General features: G+C 39.2%; 1 protein-coding gene across 1 annotated transcript; it reads left to right on the forward strand.

Moving 5' to 3' along the window:
- The first annotated feature begins 66 nt into the window (after positions 1-66).
- Positions 67-27,482, forward strand: CCDC168 (coiled-coil domain containing 168). The gene is made up of 4 exons (XM_055244636.2): positions 67-558; positions 682-715; positions 806-848; positions 9,143-27,482. Exons 1-4 carry the CDS (start codon positions 328-330, stop codon positions 27,396-27,398), a joined length of 18,564 nt encoding a protein of 6,187 aa, XP_055100611.2. The 5' UTR covers positions 67-327; the 3' UTR covers positions 27,399-27,482.
- The last annotated feature ends 428 nt before the right edge of the window (positions 27,483-27,910 follow it).

Raw genomic sequence — 27,910 nt, forward strand, 5'->3', positions numbered from 1 at the left:
TGATAGAATTATGTTACTATCTATGAAGTTAAGAGAAGGTAATTTTTTGAATTTTAGTAAAAAACTACTTATACAGTGTACATATCTTACCTATGAACTTTCATTATTGCCAAAGTTAATATGAGCTCAGTTAAATACCCACTATGACACGTACCTCACCTAACTTAGGCCCAGAGGAACCACTGCTGCACTTGATAAGACACCAGCAGCACTGGCCAAATGTTGCACATGGCTATGAGCTGGACATACCAACGTTTTATATTTCAGAGCCTCTGAAATCAAGGACTTCTGAATGAGACACCAGTCTCTTTCACATATTACATTAAAATGTCAAAGCAATATTATTCCTTTAAAAACGGGGTAGGGAGTGGACTGGAAGATAATACATTCATGACATTATTGGACTTTCTAGAGTCCTGGATTATTCAAAATGATTGGGTGGCAATTTTCTTTATAATTTTACTGGGAACTCTTTTTGAGATAATACTCATGAAAGCTTGTGCATCCTTTTGGAAGAAGCCCACACTTCCTGAAAAGGGTAGTTCAGATGTCCAGGAGGTAAGAATAAATGTTTGATTTCCCCTTTTCCTAGTTTTCAAAATCAGACATAAGAATAACTTTAAAACTTTTGAACTTTGATACTCGGATTACTCCTCTAACAATTTTTTTCCATTAAAATAGAGGGAAGACAGTTGCCCGAAAAGCAGGAAATTTGGTATGTATTATACAATTTCATATTTTAATATAAAACTTGTTCATCCTGAGCTTTTCTCATTGATACTGTGACTTTTTTATTCCTATTCAGCTCCAGACAATTGGTCAGTTATTAAGTCATCTTCAAGAGAAAGGTATGTGATATATCACATATATATTTTGAAGCTAAATGAAATAGGTTGGCTGTGCTCTATTCAAAATTGCCTTTACTTCTGAATTTCAGAGAAGGGTTTTCCTAGCTGTTCAACGTCATGATTCAATCTAACATTTACTTTAAATGGTTGCTATGCTCCAAGCTGTGTTAAGGACTTTTCGTATATTATTGAAATTATCCTTCGAGGTAGGTAGTATTATTATTGTTTTTACAGATGAGGAAAATAAAGCTTGAAGAGGATAAGTGACTTTCTTTCCTACTCTCTCTCTCCAATACACCAGTTCTTATAATTCCACTGAAAAGATATTTATTTAGCACTTACTGTGGACCAAGCAAACACTGAGCTAGGTGCTGCATGAGTGACATGAAAGGAGTTTGTAAAATCAGAATTTATCAGAATTGTAAAGTTATCTCCGTGCTAGGGATTAAATACTGACATAATCACAACTCTTGATGCTATCAATATTTTAATTGTTTTAATTGAAATCCATTCAACAATTATTAGATATCTGCTATATAGTGGACGCCAATACTGGGATTCAAACCATAAAATAGTCTCTGTTCTCAAGAAGCTTATATTCTTGTGGAGAAGATGTATACATACAGGAAAGTTGCCTTGTGAGATGGTGACACAGTGACAGAAATATTAAAACATTTAGGAGATACCTAAGCCAGCCTAGGGCATTGGGAATGGCTTCACGAAGAATGTTACGCTGGAGCTGAATTTTAAAGGATGAATGAACATTAGCCCGAAAAGGACACAGGTTTAGAAGGATAAGAAAGACATTCCAGGGCATGAACAGAAACAGCAGCAATGTGGAAGAAATTACTATTATTTCAGAGTTGCTAGAATGTTGAGGTTGAATCAGGAAGTAGTGGAAGATGAATGTGAAGAGGTAGGTAGGAGTCAGGTCATAAACGGCTTTCTATACCATGTTAAGACCTGGATTCAATTCTGTAGATAATAACCACTAGTGGTGGTTACACATAAGAGTGGCACAGTTTTGTGTTTCAGCTAGATCACTAGTCACTGTGTGACTAGTCGCTGTGTGAATCAGAGGATTACTTGATGTTCGTCTAATTTCTTTCATTTGTCGGGTATAAAAGGGCTTTATTCATTTAATCCGGTTGCTATATTGTCGTATTGGGTACTAGCAACTCTAGTTCTCAGGTGAGTGTCTTGGGAAGCTGTAACAATATCTGGAGGTGTGAGTAGGTGGAACCCTTGTGAGGTCCAGTTGGGAACAGGAATGCCAGTACAAGCTACAGCATGTCAGTAGTGCAATCAGAATAAGTCCAAATGGACAGACCAAGAGTCAGCATTTGAGATATTAGAGGGGTTAGGTGTGCATGGTGACCCAAGGTTCACATGTAATTCAAAACCAGAGGATTAACAGGCAAGAGGAATTCACAAGAAGACATGGAGAAAAAAAGGATTTTCAGCTTCAGAATCAAGGACACTTTAAAGATTTTCCATCCCCGTGTCCTATTATTCCCTTCCAGCCTAGACAGAAGTTAATCCTTGGGTGGCATCTTTCTAGGGGGCGTTAAGGGAAATTCATGGAGAAGAAGAGGTTAGGGGGTGGTGTTGAAGAAAAAGGATTAGAGAAAATATATGGCTCCTATGGCAGCAGCATATTATGGTGAAAAAACATAAATTTTGAAGTTAAAAAAGGTCTAGCTTTATGTATCATAGTTCTAGTTCTGCCTCTTTTTTTTTTTTTTAGACAGAGTTTTGCTCTTTTTGCCCAGGCTGGAGGGCAATGGCACGACCTCAGCTCACTGCAAACTCCACCTCCTGGGTTCAAGTGATTCTCCTGCCTCAGCCTCCATAGAAGCTGGGATTACAGGCACCCACCATCACACCTGGCTAATTTTTTGTGTTTCTAGTAGAGATGGGGTTTCACCATGTTGGCCAGGCTGGTCTCGAACACCTGACCTCAGGTCATCCACCCACCTGGGCCTTTCAAAGTGCTGGGATTACAGTCGTGAGCCACCGCACCCGGCCCTGTAGTTCTACCTCTTACTGATGGCATGGCCTTGGGCTAATGACTTAAACTCACTGTACCTCCATTTTTTATTTTTATTTTTTGATTTTCGAACTAAGGATTAGAAGAATTACCTCTTAGGAATATCATGAAGATTAGTTGAAATAATATGTGTAACATGGTGGCTCATGCCTGTAATCCCAGCACTTTGGGAAGCCAAGGTGGGCAGATCACTTGAGGTCAGGAGTTCGAAACCAGCCTGGCCAACATGGTGAAACCCCATCTCTACTAAAAATACAAAAATTAACTGGCTGTGGTGGCATGCGCCTGTAATCCCAATGACTTGGGAGGCTGAGAATGGCTTGAACCCGGGAGGCAGAGGTTGCAGTGAGACGAGATCGCACCACTGCACTCCAGCCTGGAAGACAAAGTGACTCCAGCTCAAAAGGGAAAAAAAAAAAAAAAAATATATATATATATATATATATATATACGCACACAGATCTATAAACTCTTTTTTTTTGGAAAAGAACTATGTTTGGAACAGCATTTTTTTTTTAACCATTGACACCTTCAAATAATTTTATTTCATTTAATTTTTTTTTTTTTTTTTTTTTTTTTTTTTGAGACGGAGTCTCGCTCCTTTGCCCAGGCCAGACTGCAGTGGCGTGATCTCGGTTCACTGCAAGCTCCGCCTCCCGGGTTCACGCCATTCTCCTGCCTCAGCCTCCTGAGTAGCTGGGACTACAGGCGCTCGCCACCGTGCCCGGCTAATTTTTTGTATTTTCAGTAGAGTTGGGGTTTCACCATGTTAGCCAAGATGGTCTCGATCTCCTGACCTCGTGATCCGCCCACCTCGGCCTCCCAAAGTGCTGGGATTACAGGCGCGAGCCACCGCGCCTGGCCTATTTCATTTAATTTTTTAAAATTTCTTCTAAAAAAAAAACCGGGATATATATGCAGAACGTGTAGGTTTGTTACTTAGGGACACGTGTGCCATGGTGGTTTACTGCACCTATTGACCTGTCCTCTAAGTTTCCTCCCCTCGTCCCCCATCCCCGAAAAGGCCCTGGTATATGTTGTTCCCCTCCCTGTGTCCATGTGTTCTCATTGTTCAGCTCCCACTTAGGAGTGAGAACATGTGGTGTTTGGTTTTCTGTTCCTGTGTTAGTTTGCTGAGAATGATGGCTTCCAGCTTCATCCATCCATGTCCCTGCAAAGGCCATTATCTCGTTTTTTTATGGTTGCATGGTATTCCATGGTGTATATGTACCACATTTTCTTTATCCAGTCTATCATTGATGAGCATTTGGGTTGGTTCCATGTCTTTGCTTTTGGAAATAGTGGGACAGCATCTTAATAAATTATTTTGAAATAGAAGGGTATACTGGCCGAAGCCTAAGCATCAGAATGGTTAAAATGTACTGCATTAGAGATGGAGTGGATTTTATCTTGCTTATGAAATGAGACAAAGGAGAAAGGGGGTAGCTGGGGGGCAGAGGGGAGCAGAACAGAGGGAGTTGCAAGTGTAGTGGTGTGAGGCTTAGGACTGAGTGGCGTAAAGGATGAGATCACCACTTAGTATCTGAAATCCGGGGACCCGAGCTGGCCAGGTATCGTCTCAGTAAGCAAAGCAAATGGCTGACCTTATATCAGATTTTGAGGAACGGTTTGTTTTAGGGTTGGCCTTACCCATAGATGCATGCTTGAGTGAGAGTCTGCCACCAACCACCTGACTTTCAAAGCTTAAACTTGTCACTGACTGGTTGGTTTCAGAAGTGCATTTCCTAAAGGGAGTTGTCGTTGATAGATGAAACAGTTTAAAAGCAGACTCTGTGTTTATTTGTTACTATGACTATAGGATTGCCATTGATTGATTTACAAATGGTTCTGCTACTGGTTACCATGGCTCTAGAACTGTCCCTCTTTTCCTAGAGAATGAGGAGTTCTTTTTAAAATCTCAAAGGCCAATTAAGATTCCTTGGTGGGGAGAGGCCAAAGGACATCTCACAAATGAGAAGACGTACCTAATGTTTAAATGGGAGCCCTTTGCATGGCTGTAGTCAACTCTCTCCTGCTTCTGCCTCCAAGTCTTAACTAAAATCAGTCACATGATTTTAAACACATATGAATGGTTTGTGAATGAGGGATTTTTTTCTCACTGAAATTGAGGAAAGAGTTGGGTCAGTTTGTTGTTAGCAATCAGAAGCCTGGTGGTGGAGATGGTCATTCAGCAAATACTTATTGATCGCCTACTCTGTGTCAGGCGTTGCTGTAGGCCCTTGAGACTCATCAGCAAACAAAACAGGGTGTGGGGGTGAGAGAGGGTCAGACAATAAATGACAACATAATAAATAAATTATATGTCAGGAGGTGACATGAGAAATTAGAGAGAACTCTGCTGACCAGGCATAGTCTCAATGAGCAAAGCAAACTGCTGATCTTCCATTGGATTACTGGATTTTGGGAAATGGTTTGCTTCAGGGTTTTTTTTTTGTTTTTTTTTTTTTGGAGATGGATTCTCATTCTGTTGCCCAGGCTAGAGTGCAATGGCACAATCTTGGCTCACTGCAACCTCCATCTCCTGGGTTCAAGCAACTCTCCTGCCTCAGCCTCCTGAGTAGCTGGGTCTACAGGTGCCTGCCACCACACCCAGCTACTTTTTGTATTTTTAGTAGAATTGGGGTTTCACCATGTTGGCTAGGCTGGTTTCAAACTCCGATGTCAAGTGATCCACCTGCTTCGGCCTCCCAGAGACCTGGGATTACAGGCGTGAGCCACCCTGCCCAGCCTGCTTCAGCATTTTCTTATATTAGGATTAGATCATGCCCATTCCTAAACTAATCACTCAGAAATGGGATTACTGTATTAGACTGAGCCTAATAATCTGAGGTAGAACAGGCGCTAGAGAGTAGACATCATGATCATCCAACCCAAAATTTTGTCTTAGTTGAAGAATAGACTTTACTACCAAAGACTATATACTAAAAGTAATGGGCAGATAACAAAGATGTGTATACAGTCTGTATTCGATTGCTGGGGCTTCCATAACAACGTATCACAAATTAAGTGGCATTCAAGAACAGAAATTTCTTTTCTCATGGTTCTGGAGGCTGAAAGGCGTGGTTTCTCCTGAGGTGTTTCTCCTTGACTTGCAGATGGCCACTTTCTTGCTGTGTCCTCACACGCTCTTTTCTTTTCTTTTTTTTTTTTTTAATTTTACTTTAAGTTCTGGGATCCATGTGCAGCATGTGCAGGTTTGTTACATAGGTATATATGTGCCATGGTGGTTTGCTGCACCTATCAACCCATCATCTAGGTTTTAAGCCCAGCATGCTTTAGGTATTTGTCTGTCCTAATGCTCTCCCTCCCAGTGCCCCTCACCTCCCTGACAGGCCCCAGTGTGTGATGTTCCCCTCCTTGTGTCCATGTGTTCTCATTGTTCGACTCCCACTTAGGAGTGAGAACATGCAGTGTTTGGTTTTCTGTTCCTATGTTAGTTTGCTGAGAATGATGGTTTCCAGCTTCATCCATGTCCCTGCAAAGGGCATTAACTCATTCTTTTTTATGCCTGCATAGTATTCCATGGTGTATATGTGCCACATTTTCTTCATCTAGTCTATCATTGATGGGCATTTAGGTTGATGCCATGTCTTTGCTATTATAAATAGTGCCACAATAAACACACATGTGCATCACATGCTCTTTTCTCTGTATATGCATGTCCATGGTGTCTCTGTGTCCAAATTTCCTCTTCTTACAAGGGCACCAGTCATATTGGATTAGGGCCCTACGCTAAATAAAGACAGCAGTTAATCACCTTTTGATGGCCTTATCTCCAAATATGGATTAAGGCCTACCCATATGACCTCATTTAACTTTAATAATCTATTTAAAGGCCACATCTACAAATATGGTCACATTCTGAGGTACTAGGGTTAGGACCTCAACATATGAATTTTAGAGAAACACAATTCAGCCCATAAAATAGCCTATACATTAGAGGTTAATAAGTGCTCTAAAAATTGAGAGAACTTGAAAACTAACATATTTTAAATATTTACCTAATATTTTTGTGTTATCTATGAAAAAACAAAATCATTGGTATAGCCTAAAATATCCCAAATTCTAACTACCCAAATCCAGATTAATGAGATTTCATTGTGTCAACTGAAGAATGATGGTGTTTTGAAAAGAATGATGGTGTTCATAAAGGGTTGCAGCCTGCAGGGTAGCCATTCTGACAGACTGGGAAGTGTAGCCTCCTGTCAGAAGCCAGAAACAGGCCATTGGAGGGCAGGAAGAATAAGACAGGAAATCGTGCTGAATGAGGTGGATAATACTCATAGTCAATAAGCCGTAGGAGGAGTCATGAATATTTATGAAAGGAGAAATGTGTGCATGAGCAATTGAGCTTCATTCCTCTCCATGGAACTCATGTTCAAAAAATGGCAGCTTTAGCATGATCTGAGGGTGGAGTTTTTGGCCCTCTGACATCAAAAGGTGAAGCAGGGGACATGAAAACCCCCACTGCACATCCTCCCTAGACTGGGCAGAACCACTCTGTGGTTGGTGGTCTCTTATCAGGAAGGAATGCTAGCTGGTTGTTTTGTTGAAAGCAAAAGGGAGGGGCAGCATCAGGTCATTGGTTGATACCAAGGGTGGTGCAAGCCTTTCCAAAGGACTGTTCTGTTTACCCTTAGGAAAGAAAGCCTAATGGTAGTGAGGGAGGGAGGTGGTATAATAAGGCCTGTCTGACCTCCCATCCCATCATGGTCAGGAATTCATTTTTCAAGATTTCTTTGGGGTCCCCTTGGTCAAGAGGATGTCAATTCAGTCATTTGTGGGACTTAGCATTTCATTTTTATTTCTCAGTTCTATAAGTAATCATTTAGCACAAATAATTTTTGTGGTTGGGTAGATCATGATGGATTTCATATACTGCCTTCACTACTTTGATTGAGGGTTATTTAAAAGTAAAGTCACACATACAGTAAAGTAAGAGGTAATCTGTGTTCTCCAAACAAATAGCTACTAGAATTATCTGACCTAGTTTATATGCATTCCAGTTTTTGATTTTAGGTTTGCTCATGCATCGAACAGTGACTATCAAAATTTATCATGTATCAGAATCAGCTGGAGAGCTTATTAAAGCTCAGATTTTTTGACCCCACCTTCAAAACGTCAGATTCCACCGTGCTGGGATGGGACCAAAGAATATGCATTTCAAATAAGTTTCCAGGTGTATTGTCAGGGTTCTCCAGAGAAACAGAACCAGTAGGATATGTGTATGTGTGTGTGTGTGTGTGTGTCTGTATACAGAGAGAGAGAGAGAGAGAGAGAGATTTATTTTAAAGAATTGGCTTAAGCAATTATGGTGACTTGCAAGCCTAAAATGTGCAGTTTAAGTCAAAAGGCTGTCTGCTGACAGAATTTCCTCTTGCTGGAGTATGTCAGGGGGTTGAGGTATCAGTCTTTTGTTCTATCCAGGCCTTTAACTGATTGGATCATGCCCACCCACATTAGGAAGAACAATCTGCTTTTCTCACAGTTCACTGATATAAATGTTAATCTCATCCAAAACACCCTCAGAGAAACATCCAGAATAATGTTTGACCATATCTCTGGGCATCACTGCCCAGTCAAATTGACAAATAAAATTAACCATCACACCAGATGATGCTGATGCCGTTGGTCTGAGCACTTCTTAGACTGAGACTAGGGTCATTTGAGGTACATGGCTGTTGGCAAGTTCACATCATCCATGATCAGTACTCCAGCCCAAAATTGTACTGAGATGTGCTTCCCTAAAATGTAGGCTTTTCTGTTGATCTCAAAGAACTGTTAACATAATCTGGGTTTATCTATAGACAGCTAGTTTACACTATTGGTATTCTTCTGTTGTACCTATTACATTTCCATAAGAATGTTTTCTTTTTGTGAAAACTTTCATATAGAGAACAGAAAAGATATTCCTTGTAAAATAATATAATCTTAATCCAGCAACTGTGACCCAATCCTGTCAAAAATAGACTTTTAGAGATGCTGAGATATAGTCTCTGAGATATATAATTGATTTACTTCACTTTTTCAGTTGATTAGTTTATTAAGTGAGAAGAACTAAGTAATGAATTGTTTTTTAATATGGATAATGATTTTCCAATTTATCTCTATGCTGATCTGTTTTCATACACTGCTGCATTTTCTTAAATCTGAAAGGTAATTCTAGATTCCTAGAATAAATATATTCTAGTATTCATTTGTACACTGTTTTCTTATATTTCAGAGTTGGCACCTTTTTAGAAAAAAGAATTACTTCATCACTTACATCTGAAGAAAAGGAATGTAACTTTGAAGATAGAATTTTATTCTCACATGAAATAATATGGTCAGGTACTAGTGTAAGTGAAGATCAAGTAAGTGACTCTAGTGAAAGTCATGTGCCATCTTCAAATGGAATCAGCTCATCTTTGTCATTGTTTTATTCAGAAGTAGAGGAAATGTGTCTAAGCCATACACAGCATCCAGACAAAGAATATGAAACAATACAATTTTCCTCCAAGAAATTGTTTTCAATGATGGAAACCAACAAAAACAAAAATTCAGGATTTTCTTCTGATCTTAGCTTTTCAGCATCTAGATTCACTGTAGAAAATGAAGATCTAGATGTGGCACGTTGCCCTCTTGCCCACTTATTTCTTTCTAGAGATCAAGTTAGACTTCTGGAAGAAAATGTGAGAAATAAAATTCTTTCAAAACCCAGAACTAAGTTAGGGAGTAGAACTACTTATCAATGCTCAAGATCTCAAGAGCCCTTGAATCAGAATCAACCTTCTGTTAGAATGGTTATTTCTGTCCAAGCACAGGATTCTTTTCCAGGACAAAATGCTTTTCAGAATCAAGGTCTTTATGAAGCCCAATTTACTAGTAAAGCCCAATATATAAATCACAACCAAGCATCAATTAACAGCCAGCCTGATAGCAAGGCCAGCAACTTTGCCCAGACTGAAGATGTGATGAGGAAGCCATTTTCTAGCAGCACACAAGACTCCTTCCAGTCCCAAGATTTGGATAGGAACCAACATTTTGTTGAAGTTCCATCAATTGTTGAGGCACAATATTCAGTAAAGGGCCTGGAGTCTGATGAACACTTAGGTGAGGACCAACATTCTGTTTGGTTTATAAATTCAAACAAGATTAAATATTCAATTAAGGGGCAAGACACTATTTTTAAGAATGCTGAACTTCTAGTTTTAACTCCGAATCCAAATTTAGCTACTGAAGATATGCCACAACTAAGGAGTGTAGAACCACATGGCCAACAACACACTGTTTCATCAGAATTGAACCAGGATTCTGCATATAGCTCAGTGCCTCTTTTGTCTACCATTAAAGGGCGGAAAAATAGAAGAAAAACACCAGACAGTAAAAGCAAACTCAGTCTTAACATTCCATCTCTAAAAGCCAAAAAAACACCAACTTCACAAGTATTTCAAATCACAGTATGTCGCACTTTAAAAAATAGGAATGAGTTAGGATGCAAGAATAACACTGAGAAGAAAGAATTACATGAAAGGAAAGATATATCAGATATAGCTTTGCATCTTATTTCTGTTTCCAAGCTTATTCTGCCTTATGTTAAAAAATATTCCAGAAAACAACTAGTGAAAGTCATGCCGGGTTTAATAAAATGTGGACATTTTCTGCAGAAGCAAAATAAGTCACCAGATACAGAGAAAATCAATCCTGTAGGTCCTCTTGAGGAGACAGGAATCTCAGGTATTACTAAAAAGGAAAAGGCGTATGACAAAGAAAACAAAGGACTAAAAAACATTTCACCAAAAATGTTACCTCAGCTAGAACAATCCCTCATGGTCAACACTGTTCAACTAAAAGCACCTTGTTTACTAGTAGAAACAAATGGGAAGAGTAAAGAATCTCTTAAAGACTCAATTACACAAGCAAAGGGAACTGGTATTACAGAATTTCATGTAAAAAAACCATTTGATCTCCATATTCCAAAGCACAAGACATCTTTAGAAGAAGCTATGTCAAAACCTATGCAGAAACTTGTGTCCTCTCCCGAAATGGAATCGAACAATAGAATGAAAATACAGGAGGACCTACAAAGTTCAGAGAATTCCCATCTTCAACTTTCAAATGGAGAGAAGTTACCAACCAGCACACCAAAAATGCAAAGGTGCTTTCCAAGGGAAAATACACAGAAACAAAAAGATTTTTTGGAACTTGTTCTGGAGTTGTCAAATGTCCCTTTGCTCATTTCCCTAGGAAGCAAAATGCATAAAAGCAGTGAAGAATTAGAAGCCATAAAAATTCAAGTGCGTACAGAAAGTGGAAATCTGAAGGAAAATAAACCGTTGATACTTAATGTTACAGAAGACAGTGACCTACGTGAAAGTGAGGAACTGGAATGCAGCACTGGAAGTAACATAACAAATATGCATCAAGATAAAGAAAGGTCTGATGCATTTCACAGTGCCACTTATACCATTTCTCAACTACCCGATACAGAAACACATAGCAGATTAAAAGCCAAGACGGACACGTTAAGAATAATAAGGCTCAGTCATTCAGCATCAAAGCAAGAGACATTACTAAATGAGAAGGAAACACAGAATGCAGAATACATTGATAAGAGCTCTACATTTAAAAAGCCACAACAATGTGATAGAGAGGAACAGGAGAAAGAAGCAAATTCAGAGCTGAAACAAGGCTTCAGTTTCAGCATACATCTAAAGCAAAAGCCCAAGTATGTCAAATTCGAAACGGGACAGATCAGTTCAGGAAGTAGTAAAGCCCCAAATAAAGAGCAAGAGGTCCAACTACAAACTCTTTCTACACAAACTGTTTTGGAGACTAGTCCATGCCCCAGGATGGATCCATTTCAAGTTGAGAAGGTGAAGCAAAGCACAGATAGACCTACAGACAGAGAGAGTGCCGGAGATCCAAAGAATCCACTTACAATGCCAGAGAACTTGCCAGTTGGTGAACTTTTAATTGAAACAACAGAGTATAGTGTCCCATTTGGTGGAAACCTCCAAAAGACAATGGATAGTCATATTGTAGAAGAAAAGGAAGACATGAAAAGATATTTACCTGCAGTTGCCCTGGGGTCTTTCAATAACCACTTGCTTACTTTACCATATTTTAAAAGGCAGGAAATTAAAAAAAAATTATCAGAAACAAAAAGTGTACTCAGTGTCAAATATGTAATTATGAAAGTAAAGAAGCCAGCAATCTCACTGATGCCTTATATCAATATATGTGGTACTCCAAACCACAGGAAAAAAATCAGAGGCAATTTTGAAATTATAATTAAACAGATACTGCAAGATAAAATTGCGGCAGGTATGCTTCTGAATGTTATTTACCCTCCCATGTCTGTTTTGCCTAATACTAGAATGTATAGCAGGTTAAATGCAGAGAATCACAGTCATATCAAGCTAGTCCAAGAGGAATCCCAAATTGAAAGGGAAGAAAAGTATCCATATTTCATTAATGAGGGAAATGAATCCCAAAACACACTAGATGCTAAATTGCAAGATGAAGTACAAGGCATCAAAGAAACTCTACCAAAAGCAGTCCTGCATGATAGCTGGAACCTTGGACCTGATGTGCATCTAGAGAAGGAGATTAAAACAGAGAAAGAAATGCATCAAGCAATCCCATTCACAGAAACTATTATGGAGTCTGTTGTCTCTCCCATAATGGAACTATCTCATGCTGAGAATGTGAAGAGTACTCAAAACACACAAACAGACTGCAAATGCACTGCAGATTCAGAGACGCCTTCTCCAGTATCAGGAAAATCACTGATTGGAGACCCTTTAAACCAAACAGGAGAAAGTGATATTCCAAGTAATGGAAGTGATACAAGAGAAATGGGTTACTGTTTTGCAGAAAAAAAGACAGAAATACCAAAAGATTTATCAGCAACTTCGCCAGAGACTTTCAATTATTGCACGCCTGTTTTATCTTGTTCTAAAGTGATGAAAAAGAGAGTAACATTTGCACTCACAACAAGTACAGCAAAGCCCAAATGTGTAAATACAAAAGCTGTGAAGCCATCAATCTCAGAGACAGTCAGTGTCACAAGCCACAGAAAGAAATCAGAATTAGACTTTATGACTAAGTTTAAAAAGATAAACCAAACTAAAGGATTGGTACCTGAATGTCTAAATACCCTTTGCTCTCCAATGCATAGCAGATTGCAGAGAGAGTTCTGTCTCCCTGCGTCTCAATTAAAGCAAGGAGGAACAGCAGATAAGACATACATTGATGTCTTTGCTAAGAATAGTATATCCCATGACAGAGAGGAAAAACTGGAAGATGGAAAGGAAGAGGAACATAAAGTTTTATTAGAAGCAGTGCCACAGCTGAGCCAGCACCTGGGGTCTGAGGCAGGTCAAATGAAGGAAATCCATCTTGAATCAGACCCAGTGCTGAACTGTTTAACACTGGAGCTACCTATTAATGGACAACGTTTGCAGCACCAAACAGGTTTTAAACAAACTGCTTTAGAGACTAGTCTCCAAATGGGTCCTTTAGAAGCTGAAGAACTACAAAAAGCCAACAAAACAGAAAATGACATAAAAGTCCCTGTGGGTCCTAAGATTCCACCTCCCAAAGCTTTACAGGCTCTGGAGAACAGCCATGGCTTCATACTCAATGCATATCAGAAGGATAATGAGCTTGTCAAATCAGATGAGGAACTGAACCAACCAGGAAATACAAATATTCAGGTACAACCACAAACACATTTTACACAAACTATTTTGGAGCCTACTTCATGCCCTACACTGGATCAATTTCCATTTGAAAAGGTAGAGAGTCATGTTAGGTTTTCACCTCTAAAGTCTGGGGAAGCAAAGGTTGATGAAATCATATTTTATGCAAGAGAAGGTGGTATCTCCTCTGATTCTAGCCATCAAAAGGAACAGGCTGGTGGTAGTGGAAAGAAAGAGACAGTGATTTTTGATTCCTGCATGCCTGCTTTATCTACACCTAAAACGAAGAGAAACTTAAAACAATTTTCAGACATGAAAACTTTAGTGAATCCCAAATGTGGAATTATAAAGGCAAAGAAGCCAACAATTTCATACATGCTCAATATCAAGGCTGGTGCTGGTCCCAACCATAGAAAAGAACTGAGCTCTAACTTGACAACCAAAATGAAAGAAGTGCATCAAGGCAAAAAGGGGGCAGATGAAACATATGCTTTCCTGACTATGACACCTGACATTAACAAGTATGGCAAGGCAGAAACAGAAAAAGACACGCTAAGAGAAAAAAGACTCAGTCCTACTCAAGTAAAGCAAGATACATCTCCACGTGAAGAGAGTGTTACTTCACATGACATTAAAGAAACCCGTCTTCAAGATGAAGAGCAAGAAGAAAGGAAACAGGAGGCATTGTTAAAAGTAATTCCACAGCACCTGCAACATTTCATATTCCGTTCAGGTCAGGGGAAGGATCTTGACTTTCACAAATTAGAAAACCAAGGAAGTAGGAAAATTCTGTTTGTTACCAAACAAGATGTCCCACAGCAACTTCAGCCTGCAGAGCCAATACAAGGAGAGGAGACAAAGAAATGCCTCCAGACCCAAAATGGCACAATATGTACAGTAAATTCAAAACTTCTTCCTCTAAAATCAGAGGACTCAGTAAACGGTGAAGTTTTAATTGGTGCAATAAAATGTGGTGTACCAACTGATAGGAAATGTATGGGGGAACAGCACAATTCAGGTAAAGGGGAAAAGGCAGAGTTTAATAAAGATCTACAAGCAACTGTCCTGGAGTTACAGAAATCACCACATGGTGGGGAGGCACAGAAGGCAAATTTGACTGACATGGAAAGTGGATCTAGTAATGCAATGAACATGAATGTACAACATGAAAGGGAAGATAAAAATATTCAAAAAATGTTATCAGAATCAGTTCCACGCTATAGTCAACACCTCAGTTTCAGTACACATCAAATGAAAGATCCTGACCCTTGCAAACCAGGATCTGAACTGAAGAGTCCCGAAGGCAGATCTTGGAATTTGTCTCACATAGTGCAAAAAACAAAGCAAGAAACACGCTTTAGAGAAACTGTTTTAGAGCCTATTTCTGGATACATGATGAAACAAAGTCCTCATATGCAAGAAGCAATAAAAAGTATGGAAGGTCTAAAGACTTCATTTCCCACAACAGGGAAATCAAAGATTGGTTCAATACCACGTGATACCCCTTGGGATGAAAATCCCAGAAGGAAATGGGGTAGTTCTATTTCTGAGAAAACTGCATGGAATCAAAAAAACTTACGAACAGTCTTAAAACCTTTAGATTTCTCCAGGCTCATGTCATCTGAATACGAAAGCCAGAGCTATACATTAGAGTTTATAGGCAAGAAAAGTATAATGGGTCCCAAATGTGTAACTTTGAAGGCAAAGCAACTACGAATTTCGCAGTTGTTTAATATCATAAGATATTCTACAGAAAACCACAGAAAGAAAAAGCAACACCGCTTTACGTACAAGATGAAAGGGAGGCAATGGTGCACAAGTATAGGAGAGGCATTATTTAGTGCCACTGAATATGCTAAGAGTCCACCATCCAAATCAATGATTGATAAACTCTTACTCAATACAGCAGCGAGGGGCATTCTGTCTAACAGAACACGCCGACAAAATCTGGATGGTCATATTACAGAAGAAAAGGAAGAGGTACAAGAAAATGTAGCTGCAAGTTTCTTGGGTCCTTTAGATTTCCTCATGCCTGTTTTATCTGACTCTAAAAACCAGATGAACACATCACAGTTACCAGAAAAAGAAGTTATATTGAATCCCAAATGTTTAAGTATGAAGGAAAAGAAGTTGTCAATTTCACAGATATGTAAAATCAATAGACAGTGTACCAGAAAACGTAGGAAGAAACTTAAATCCTATTTAAAAACTGTATCCAACAGAATGCGCCAAGAAAATCATGGTCATATTACAGAGGAAGAGGAAGAAGTACAAGAAAACTTAGCTGCAACTTTCTTGAGTCCTTTAGATTTCTTCATGCCTGTTTTATCTGACTCTAAAAACCAGAAAAACACAATACAGTTATCAGAAAGGAAAATTATATTGAATCCCAAATGTTTAACTATGAAGGAAAAGAAATCACCAATTTCACAGATACATAAAATCAATAGACAGTTTACTACAAAACATAGGAAGAAACTTGAATCCAATTTAAAAACCAAACTGAAAGCAATGTGGCAAGGTGAAAATGTGGCTGATACATTTCCAAATACTATTTCCTTCACTCCAGATTCCTCTGACATTAAAAGGCAAAGTGGATTCCAAACAGAGATAGATGTGAGAATATCAGGGTTAAGTCACACACAACCAACACAAATAGAGTCACTAGCTGAAGGGATAGCAAGGTATTCTGATTCCATTGACAAGAGAAGGACTTCCAACTTGGTAAAGGGAGCAAAACTACATGATAGAGAAAATGGGGAAGAGAAGCAAGAACATCTTACAGAAATGGATCCATTCTGTGCAGAAAACTTCATGGCAAATACGTATCTTAGAAAGGATCGTCATCTTGGTAAATCAGAAGATGTGCTTTTGGGAGAAACCTTTTTCTCAAAAAGTCAGATTTACAAAGGGAATTCAGAAAAAAATGTAAAAATAGAAAAAACCAAAAATGGAAAAGAAAGTCTCAAAGTTGGGCTCCCAAGGATGGAGAAATTAGATAATTGTGCAGAACTGAGTGAGGCAACAGATGATGCCATATCAAATAAATATGATAAACAGAACATTGGCCATTCTGTTTTAAAAGAAAATGCTTTCTGTAATTTGGCAGCAATTGTCCCAGATTCTGTTGGCAGGCATTCGCCTGCTTCAGAAGAAATGAAAAGACAGAATGGCAGCCTTAAAATGGCTGACAGGTCAAGTCCCCAAGGTGGACCTTTGCAGGCAAAGCAATCAGCAGTTTCACAATCACCTGATACTGCAAGTTATGCTGTTGTAAGCATTAATAAGGAGCAGAAACAGAACTTTAAAGCCCAGAAGACAGAAGTAGAGAGACATAAAGCTGCATTAAATGCAAAGCCAAAATCTATATGTGTTTCTATACCTAGTCTACTATGCATAAATATGGAGCAATCACCTAGTACCTGGGATACATATGAACAATCTTCTGAAACAAGAAATTCCCTAAACAAAGCAAAAGTGAGGGAGAAGGAAGAATATGGACAACAGGTTTTGTTTCAAACAGCTCCACAGTGTATCCAGCCATCTGAGTTTGGAGCAGATCAAATGAGAGAGCCTGGTCCTTTGAAGCCAAGGAAGTCATCACTGTCACATACACTCAGTATAAAGGAATTTCCTTTGCCGTTGGACATTACAATACAAGAGGGCAAGATGCAAGAAGGTAAAGGTAAATCAAGTATGAAACTGACAAACTTGTGTACTGCTTTACCATCTCTATCACATAGTAATTCAAATTCAAGAACAAAAGCAGGTAAAGATAAGTCAGGAACTCTAAAGGGCTGCCTTCCACCACTAAAGCTCCAGGCATCATCAAATGTCAGAAGAGTATCATCTGCAGAGTCAATTAATAGACAGAGTTTAAGTAATGTAATAGAATCAAAGTGTTTTCCACAGAAAAAGAAGGAAGATAGAGAAAATATAGTAGATGTGAAAGATATAATGGACCTCATATGTATCACTTTGAAAGGAAATAAATCACTTTTTAAACATTTACTGCATGGAAAGGAACCACAACGGAGCAATAAAAAACTAGAGAAAATGACGCAGGAAGATGAAAGTAATCTAAATGTAGTTCAGAATAAACTCTGTGCTTCTATTCTTTCTCCACTTCACTCGGAATGGAATCCTAGAATAAAAGAGGTATACATGAGAGGAATAACAAGATTCTGTCTTTCATCATCAACACACCAGGAATTATCAGATACAATGGAAAAATGTGAGCAGCCAATTGATGATAGTTTAAGCAGTATCGAAAAAGCAAAACATATGCCGCAGAAAGACGAAGACAGAGTGGAAAACGCTTTGGAAAAAATCATGCATTCCAAAAGAATAGCTCTGGAGGTGAAGCAGCCTTCAGTATTCCAAGAATTAGAGCTGAACATCAAAGAAAAAGGAGGAAAGATTCAGGAAGATAAACAAGTTGAGATTTGGAGCACACCTTTTGCTTCCATCTCTTTTCCACCTTACTCTAAAGTGGGCACAGTAGAAGGAGAGGAAGCCACGGGAATAAAAATGAGATCCTCTTTTTCACAACCAAATCTCCAAGAGTCATCAGATACAGAGAAAATAGCATATGAAAAGTGTATTTCTGATAAGATCTCAAACAGTGTAAAAAAGGCCCTAGAATCTATGTTGCAAAAAGAACAGGAGAGGCGAAAAATGGAAAAAATTAGGGCTTTGAAGAAAATGAAATCATCAATTTCACAGGGAATTCAGTTGGACATCAAAGAGCAAGAGAAAACGATAGAACATATTACAGGTGAACCAAGTGTGCTTCTGATGAATGCCTGCGCTTCCATTCCTTCTCCTTCTCATTTACAACTGGATACAAGCAGAGAAAAAGCAGAGTATGTCACTGAAATAACAAGATACTATCTTCCAGAACTATCACACCAAAAATCACCAGAGGCAGGGGAAAAAGCAGATGGAGTGGCCAGTAAGGGTGATATCACAATAGAAGTACAAAAAGCAAAAGATTACGTGCAACAGAAAGAAGAGGATGAAGTAAAAATATCAGCTAAGAAAGACATAATGCATCCAGAAGACAAAGGTCTGAAAGGAAAGAAGGCAATTTCACAGGACCTACCATTGAATACTAAAGAGCCAGGGAAAATGGATCAAGAAGCTCAGGAGCAAGGGAAAGAGGACAGAGAAGGTGAGGAGCAAGGGAAAGAGGACAGAAGAGGTGCAGGACAAGAAAAGGTTGATAGAGAAGACAAAGAGCAAGGGAAAATGGATCACGAAGTTGAAGAGCAACAGAAAGCAGATGGAGAAGGCACAGAGCAAGGGAAAATGGATGGAGACAAGAGTGAACAGGAAACAGTTCTGTTCCTATATTTGCCTTCCAGTTCTTCTCTAACCCATTATAAATTGGACACAAGAATAGAAGGAGAGGAAGACCAACGAGGAATAATCAGACCTGGTGTTTCACAACTAAGGCACCAGAAATCATCAGAGACAGGGAAAAAAGCAAATGGGGTGCCCAGTGAGGGTGATATCGCAAGTGAAGTACAAAAAGCAAAAGATTACATGCAACAGAAAGAAGAGGATGAAGTAAAATTATCAGCTGAGAAAGACTTAATGCATCCAGAAGACAAAGATCTGAAAGGAAAGAAGGCACTTTCACAGAACCTACCACTGAATCCTAAAGAGCCAGGGAAAAGGGATGGAGAAGGCCAGGAGCAAGGGAAAGAGGACAGAGAAGGTGAGGAGCAAGGGAAAAGGGATGGAGAAACTGTAGAGCAACAGCAAGCAGATGGAGTAGGCACAGAGCAAGGGAAAAGGGATGGACACAAGAGTAAACAGGAAACAGTTCTCTTCCTACATTTGCCTTCAGAGTCTTCTCTAACTCGTTATGAACTGAACACAAGAAAAGAAGGAGAGGAAGACTTACAAGGAATAATAAAATCTGCTACTTTGCAACTAAGGCAGCAGAAATCATTTGATGCAGGGAAAATAGCACATACAAAGTCATTTGGGGTGGATAGCTCAAATGACGTAAAAACAGTACAAGAATACAAGCCACAGAAAGAAGTAGATGGAGGAAAAACAGTAAGTGTGGATTATGTAATACAACCTGAAGGCACAATGTTTGAGGCAGAGCAATTATCGCTTCCACAGACACTCAATATTCCTGGCAGCAGTGGCTCAAAAACTAGAGAAGTACCAACAAACATAAAAGAAAAATTGAGACATGTACAGGAAAGAAAAAGTGAACTAGATGCGTGTCTGACAATACCTTCTCTACCTCACTGTAAATTAGACAAAGGAACAGCAGGCAAAAAAGAGGAACAAGGAGTAACAAGATCTTTTCTCCCACCCTCATGGCACACGGCATCATCAGATACAGGGAAATTAAAATATACATTGTCATATTTGAATGATATCACAGGTGATTCAAAAAGAACAAAATACATGGCCAAGATCCAAAAGGATAAAGCAAGTATTTCAGAGAAAAGTGTAATGCATCCCAAGCACATAGCTATGAAGGCAGAGAAATCACCCCTTTCCCATATACTAAAAACAAAGGAACTGCAGGTGAACATCAGTCAACAAGGGGAAAAGGCACAAGAAGGTGAGGTGGAAACAGTTGTGCTTCTGAGCAAAACTTGTCCTTTTGTCACTTCTTCAGCTTTCCTTGAGTTAGACTCAATAAAAGAAGAGGAAGGCGAACCAGGAATAGCAAAAAGCTTTATGCTACATCTTGAGATCCAGGAGTCACTGCCTTCAGGGCAAACAGCACCTACAAAGCCAACAGAGAGCCTTGTAAAGAAAGAGAAACAACTCCTCCCACAGAAAGAAGACAGAGTACAAGCAGTATCCATGCATGGCCTAATGCACCCCAATGGTGCCGTTTTCAAGTCAAAGACATCAGCACCTCCACAAGTGTTCAGCATCACTGAGCACAGTCCCCTGAGCAAGAGAAAGGAGCCACAGTGGGGCATGAAAGAAAGAGCAGGACAGAAGCAGGACAGGACAGGACGTCCTCATGTGATTCTGACAAAAACTCATCCGTTCATGCCTTCTCTCTCTCACCATAGATTCTCTCCTTCACAACTAAAGCTTCCTGTATCATCAGGTGCAGGAAAAAGCAGACGTGCAAATTCAAATGAAGGGATTAGCTCACATAAAGTAATACTAAAAGCAAATCAACAAATGCCATATAAAGAGGCAAAGGCCAGAGTAAAAATAGAAGGCAGGGAAGGTAGAATACTCCCCAAAAGGATACATTTGAGAACAGAGGCATTCCCACTTGCACTTCTATGCAATGGAAAGAACTACCCTTTGCACATTGAAGAGCAAGGGGAAGGAGTACAGGAAAGCAAAAAGGAACCTGGAGTGGTTCCGAGGAAATCTTCTGCTTCATTCCCTCCTCCTCCATTTTACCTGAATTGTGACACTAGAAGGAGTGAAAAGGAAGGCACATTAGGAAAAACACAATTCAGTTTTCCACCATTAAAGATTCAGGATTCATCAGATTCAGGCAAAAAAGCATATACTGAGTCACTGCATGGTTACACGTTAAGCAACTCAAAAGGACCAGTGCAACCCATAGCATGGGGAGAAGAGAAAGGTGGACTCAGAATAGATATGGAAGACAAAATGCTCCCCAAATGTACAGACCTGAAGGCAAAGCAATTACTACTCTCAGATATACTCAATACCAAAAAATTGCAGTGGAAAAGTAAAGAACAAAAGAGAAAGATTCAGGAAGATAAAAATAAACAAGTTACAGGTCTGACAAGCATTAATACTTCTTTACTTACTCCACCATATCTTAAGTTTGATACAACAGAAGGACAGGAGAACATGATAAGAATTGCAAAAGTGTCTCTCCCACAGTCACGGTCCAAGGAATCATCAGATGCAGGGAGAATAGCATGTCCAGAAGCAACCCATGGAGAACTTTCAACTGATGTAAAGCAATTAAAAGCACACCTGCTACAGAAAGAAGAGAAGGATAGAGAAAAAGTTGCAGATATGACCAGTGAACTGGATCCCAACAAAATGTATTTGAAGGCAAAGAAATCGCCTGTCTCACATACACACAGTTTAAGTGATCTTCAGTGGAAAACTAGAGAACAAGAGGAGGAAAAGGTCCAGAAAGTTAAAAGTGGGCCAGGTGTCATGTGGTCTAAGAGTCCTTCTAGATCCTCCCCACTTCACCTTAACGTGAATACTGGGTTCCAGGAGGAAAGCATACCGATATTAACAAGATCCTCTTTTCCCCTAGTAAAACACCAGGTATCACCAGATACTGAGGGAGGCACATATATAAGGCCAATTGCTGGTGATATTTTAATCTATCTACAAAAAGGAAAACATATGTCGCAGAACAAGGAAGAGGATGACATGCAAATAGTAAGCATCGTAATATTCCCCAAACATCAGGAAGAGAAGATGCAGGAATATGAAGGTGAACCAGGTGTGGTTCTGACCAAATCTACTTCATTGCCAAATCTATCTCAACTAGAATTGGATAAAGAAACACATTTAGATAATGAAATGCTAAGGCTTAAAAGACCTATTTTGCGGAGAATATCACACATAGGGGAAACTGTACATAGTGAGTCCATTGTTGGTAATATCTCAAAAGATGTTAAAAATGAAAAGCAACATATCCCTCAAAAAGAAGAGAGGAACCAAGAAAAAATAATTGATACGAGAGGCACAGATATAACTTTGAAGTCAAAGAAGTCACCTCGTTCCTGTATGCTCCACAGAACAGAACTGCACGTGAACATTGGAGGGCAAGGACGAAAGGAACATGAAGGTCAAGATAAACCACCAGGTATGATTCAAAGAAAAATGTGCATACTCTTTTCCAAACCTTTGCCATCTAACTTTAAACTGGAGAGAGCTACACATGCAGATGAAGAGAGGCTTGGAGGTAAGACATCCTTTATACTTCCACTAATGCCATCAGCATTACCAGATACAGAGAAAACAGCAGATGCAGAGGCAAGGAATGGTGATGTAAGAAAAGGAAAACCACATAGGTCACAGAAAGAAAACAGGCATGAAGTGAAAACGGTAGATATGAGGGTCAGGATACACTGCCAAGAGGCAAGGATTTCACCAACGTCACATATCCTTAATGCAAAGGAATTAGTGTTGAATATTAACAAACTGGAGAAAAAAGTACACGAAGATAAAGACGAAGCATGTGTGGTTCTGTCAAGAACTTTTCTTTCTATACCATCAGCACCTCCTCTTTATCTGCATTCAGGGAACAAAATAGACAAAGACACTCCAGGAATTACAGGATCATCTTGTCCACAGCGAACTCTCCATGTACCCTCAAATACCCAGAAAATAACAAACAGAGACTCAGTTGAAGGTGATGATAAAAACGCTATTAAGCAAACAGAACAGTATGTGCCCCGCCCAGAGGCAGAGCAACAGTTGACCTCAAACTTCATGATCAGCATCCAGCAAAGGAATGAACCTTCACGAGTCAGGTCAGAAGGAGATTTGAATCAGTTAGTTTTAAATTCCCAGGATGAGGACATTTATTTCACAGGGTTTGGTACCACAAGAGGTGGGAAAAGGCTGGAACGGCTCTTTACAGGGAAAAAGGCTCAGCCCAAAAAATACAAAACAGACACTTTTACTGCGTTTCTTTCCTATCCCACAATGGATGCAACTAAAATGGGAGGTCTGGAAGAAGAAACTGAAATAATGGATAACTTAAACCATAACATCAGTCCTCAGGCTTCAGTTTCACCGATAAGGAAAATATCTGAGGAACTGTATGTCACACTTGGCACCCCTGCAAGTTCAAAAGGATTTTCTGTTTCAGAGAGATATGCTCACCAGCAAGAAACTCCATCGAAAGTATCTCCAGAACTTGCAGGTTCATGTAAATTTGATAAGCCAAAGGAAGGTGTACAAAGTAATGATAAAATCAGCAAAATGTTTTCTCCCAAAGTGTTAGCACCAAAGACAAAGGGATCACTCAAAAAAATAAGTATCGTCACCAATTGGAATGACCCCCAAAATATAGAAGAACAAGATATTGTCGTGAAAAAGCAAGTGATCCGACGGTGTGAACATGGGCACAAGACCAGGCCAAACACTATCCTTTCTAAGTTTCTCCTTCAAAGTGGAAAGCAGAAGACACCGTCGGAAACAGATGTGGACAAGAAAACAACAGCGCACCTCAGCCTACAGATGCTACCAGGAATACACATGGATATGACAGAGATTGACCCTGCAAAAGGGGGAAAGGAGAAGGCATTGCTCATTTCAGAACAAGAGGAAGGTTTTCTGGAATTGCTTCCGAAGTCCCTATTCCCTCCCTGGACTTTTCAATTTCAACCAGGGGATCTGGAGGAAAAAGATCAAACAGACGCAAACACCAATATAAATCTAGAGCAGAAAAAATTAGAAATGGACAATGATAGTACTGTGAATCAGAAAGAAGGGAAATTAAAAATAGGCTCAAACAGAGCTTTACATCTGCAAGAAGAGAAAACAGAGATGCACAAGGCCGGGACTGCCAATCTGGAGAAGGAGAGAGGAAGAATGGACACAAGCAGTAGTGCACACCTGCATCTTTCATCTCTAAAGGCAGAGAAATCTCAAATGAAGACTCAGGTCATCAATCATAGGGAGAACAGCCGCCTAATCATGCAAAAGCAGAAAAAAGAACTAGAAACATCTAAAGCAAAACAAAGCATTCAACTACAAAAATTATTTCAAAGAAATGTTCTGGATTCATTTTATTCATATGTTCCTCTTTCTCCCAAATGTAAAGACCAGAAAGGCAGATTAACAATAAGAGATCTGAAAAGAGAATTGAGCACCAAATATTTAACTATGAAAATCCAGAATCACCCAATTCCACAGATGCTTAATATCACAGGGCGTGGGACACCAAGCAATAGAAAGAAATTAGAGTATGATGTTAAGTTAAAGAACATAGTTTCATGGAGTAAAGATGTCTCAGGAATATTTATCAGAAGTCTTTCTATTTCCATCATGCGTTCACCTCACACTGACTCTAAGACAAACCTAGAAAGAGAAAACAGAATCTGTCTTCCTAAATTCCAGGAAAAATCACCAAACACTAGTGGAATGTCTAAGAGAGACACTTTAACAATTGTAAAAGGGGAACAGAATTTCACAAACACAGTTCCACAAGATCCCCAGCCACTTGCAGTGGACAAACAACAAATGCAGAAACTTCCTAATGTCAAATCACAAGCAAACCTCAGAAGTGAAATGAATAAAAAATACTTAAAGGCACAAACAAAAGAACGGATTGTTCCAGGGCATGATGTCTCAAGGATCATTAAAAAACCAGACTTACATATCATCAAACAGGATGAAAAGATTCTAAAACGCATTCTGACACCCACAGAGTGTCCATCTAGGCTTGAAGATCCAAAGTTACCCAAGCAAAGGGATCAGAGTGAACCAGTATGGGACATGACCACACAAAAGGTTCAGCAACAAAAAGCTTTCCCAGGAACTGTGCCCATACCGCTTCAAGTTAAAAGTAGTGAAGTCAAAATAGTTGCAGACAGTACAAATGCAGAACATTTACTTCCCATTTGTGAAGCAACCAAAGCTATTTCTGAATCTCAGGTTAAAAATATGATTCAAGACAAAGTTTCTTCTCATAAACTGGATAACATACAAGCCTATAAGCCTGACGACTTGAAGTCACCACCTCTTCCAGAGGGTCTAGATACAATATCAACAGCAATATATCCCCAAATGCAGCACAAATCCCTTTTAGAACAGTTTACTGCCAAAGAAAAAAATAAGCTTACTAATCATTTAGAGTCAAAAGCACTTGAAATACAACTGAATCTGATACCAGAGATGGCAAGAAAATCTTTACAAATGTTCAACTTTTATCCAAAAGGGACTATTTCAAAAGATAACAGTTGGAGGTTCTATTCGAGACATAAAACAATGAGCTTTATGTCTCTAGAAGGGACTGATACCATAGAACCTAACTCCAAACATAAATACCAAAAAGATTCACCTCTTGTCAGCAATATGAAGACACTGATTGTTGATGTTTCAAGAGGCAGTGAGGAGACGATCACAAAGCTACAGAGTATTAATAAGCTAGAAAATGGAACATCTTCAGTGACTTCTGCTAGTGAGATGCTATTGCCTCATACCCTCCAAAACCTCTCAGTAAAAGAAAAAGGCAAACTCCTCATGCACTTTTCTGTGAAAACATTGGAGATACAAATGAAAGCCTTTCCCAGAATTGTAAGAGAATCTTATGCAATGACCAGTGCTCATGAGAGAAAGAAACCCTTATCTAACTGTATTCATCCTGGTTTCACAGGACCAAAACAACAAAACAGACTTTTGTTACTTTTTGAGGAAAAACCTCTCCATCAAATAGATCTTGATTTACAATACAAATACCTTCATTTTCTCCTGGGGCTTCCAGCTGGAAGCATGTTACCTAAGCCAAATGTACTTCCCAAACATAATAAGTTAAACACAATTGCAATGTGTAAAAATGTAGATGCTGGTGGAGAAAGTGGTAGTCTTTCCATTGATACAGAACTGTTAGAACAACATATTTCTTTCAAAAAGCAAAGTCCCCACGAAAACTCGTCACTCATCAGAAAATTCCCAGAGCCAACACTTGTGTGTGCTTCTGACCATGATCTGCACAGCCCGAGGAAGAAAGATACTCAAGTTCTTTCAGAGTCAGAATTCCATGTGACTCCAGAAAAAAACAAACAATACCATGTATGGTTTCAAGAAAGAAATACATACGAATCTGTCGATTTAAGGACCCAGAGAAATGCTACTTGTTCAGCTGTTTCATATGAAACTCAGATTTCTGAAGATTTTACTGATATTCAGACAGATATTGAGAGTCCAGCTGACTTGGACAAATGTTCATGTCTTGAAGTAAGTGAGAGTGAGGAATGTGTGTTTCTGGAAGCCAACTCTTATTTAAGTCAGGAATCAGAAAAAAATCTATTTGAATTACAGACAGGCATTCCTTTGGAAAATCTCTACAAAATCACAACTGATTTGAAATCATTTTACAGTGAAGATTCAGGTTCCCATTGTACTAGAGAGTGCAGAAAGGAAACCTTAATTATTACACCACCTTCCTGTAAGTCCCACAAAAGCAGGAAATATAAATCATCTTCCAAAATGAAATCTCCTGACTGGTTGTGTCATAGTTCATCAAATACTGTGGAAATTCAGTCTAGGTCATCTAGTGTATCATTCAGTGAAGAGAAGCTTTCATGTACTACCATGAGCAGAACAAGTTACTCTTCAGCTCCCTTAACTCAATCAAATATTAAATCACATCTTGCAAAAAACCAAGGCAAGTCTCACGTGCACCCAGAAAGCCAAGAAAGAAAGAAGGCCAGATCTGATTTATTTTGGAAGGACAACAGTCATTGGGACCACGATTACAGTTGTATACACAGTAAAGAGAAATGTGACAGAAAGAAGAGAGTGTATGATTATGAGTCAGAAAGATTGGATTGTTTCCAAGTCAAACATAAATCAGCATCAAAACCTCATCATGACGATATCAACTTCTATTCTGGAAGAAAACAAAACCGGCCCTTTTTTTTTGCCTGTGTACCAGCAGACTCACTGGAGGTTACACCCCAAACCATTCGCTGGACTATTCCCCCTGAAACCTTAAGGAAAAGAAACTTCAGAATTCCCCTAGTGGCAAAGATTTCAAGTTCTCGGAATATATGGAGTTCCTCCAAAAAGTTGTTGGGGTCGCTCTCGGGGTCCCTTACTACCATTTTTCACAGCTGACATTACCATAGCTAAACTCCTCTGAAGTGGACAGCTGGTCGCTATTATGATATTCTGTGAAAAATAAAATCATATAACGTCCAATGGCTTCCTCGTGAAGTGTTTTTATATAAAGATAGAAAGTCATCCAATCTTCCAGTGATAGATTGAAATTTGTTATTTATCATTAGCAATTTAGAAAGTTCAGGCACTTTTACTGATTCTGGCAATTTTGCATACCATTTCATCAGGAACCACCAGACTTCATCAGAAAGGGATACATCAGATACGGTAAGGTGCAAACCAATAGGTTGGGATGCATAAAATGTGTGACTTCACATACAGATGTCCTTGCTGTTTGTGATATTGGTATGGGTTTATACTGCGCAAACACAAAAACTCTGGTGAACCTTATGTCATGCAATTCCCATCAAAAAAGAAAGACTAGTAAATGGATAGTTCATGCTCTGCTCTTTTGAGTATATTCTTGACAGAAAGGAACATCCTTTTTGACTAGATGCTGTACAGAAAGA

This window comes from Symphalangus syndactylus, chromosome 15 (genome assembly GCF_028878055.3).
Source record: "Symphalangus syndactylus isolate Jambi chromosome 15, NHGRI_mSymSyn1-v2.1_pri, whole genome shotgun sequence".
NCBI lineage: Eukaryota > Metazoa > Chordata > Mammalia > Primates > Hylobatidae > Symphalangus > Symphalangus syndactylus.

Coding starts and splice junctions, on each gene's coding strand:
- CCDC168 (XM_055244636.2), top strand. CDS start 328: ATGTCAAAGCAATATTATTCCTTTAAAAACGGGGTAGGGAGTGGACTG. Junction 716..805: donor CCCGAAAAGCAGGAAATTTG/GTATGTATTATA, acceptor ATTCCTATTCAG/CTCCAGACAATTGGTCAGTT. Junction 849..9,142: donor AAGTCATCTTCAAGAGAAAG/GTATGTGATATA, acceptor CTTATATTTCAG/AGTTGGCACCTTTTTAGAAA.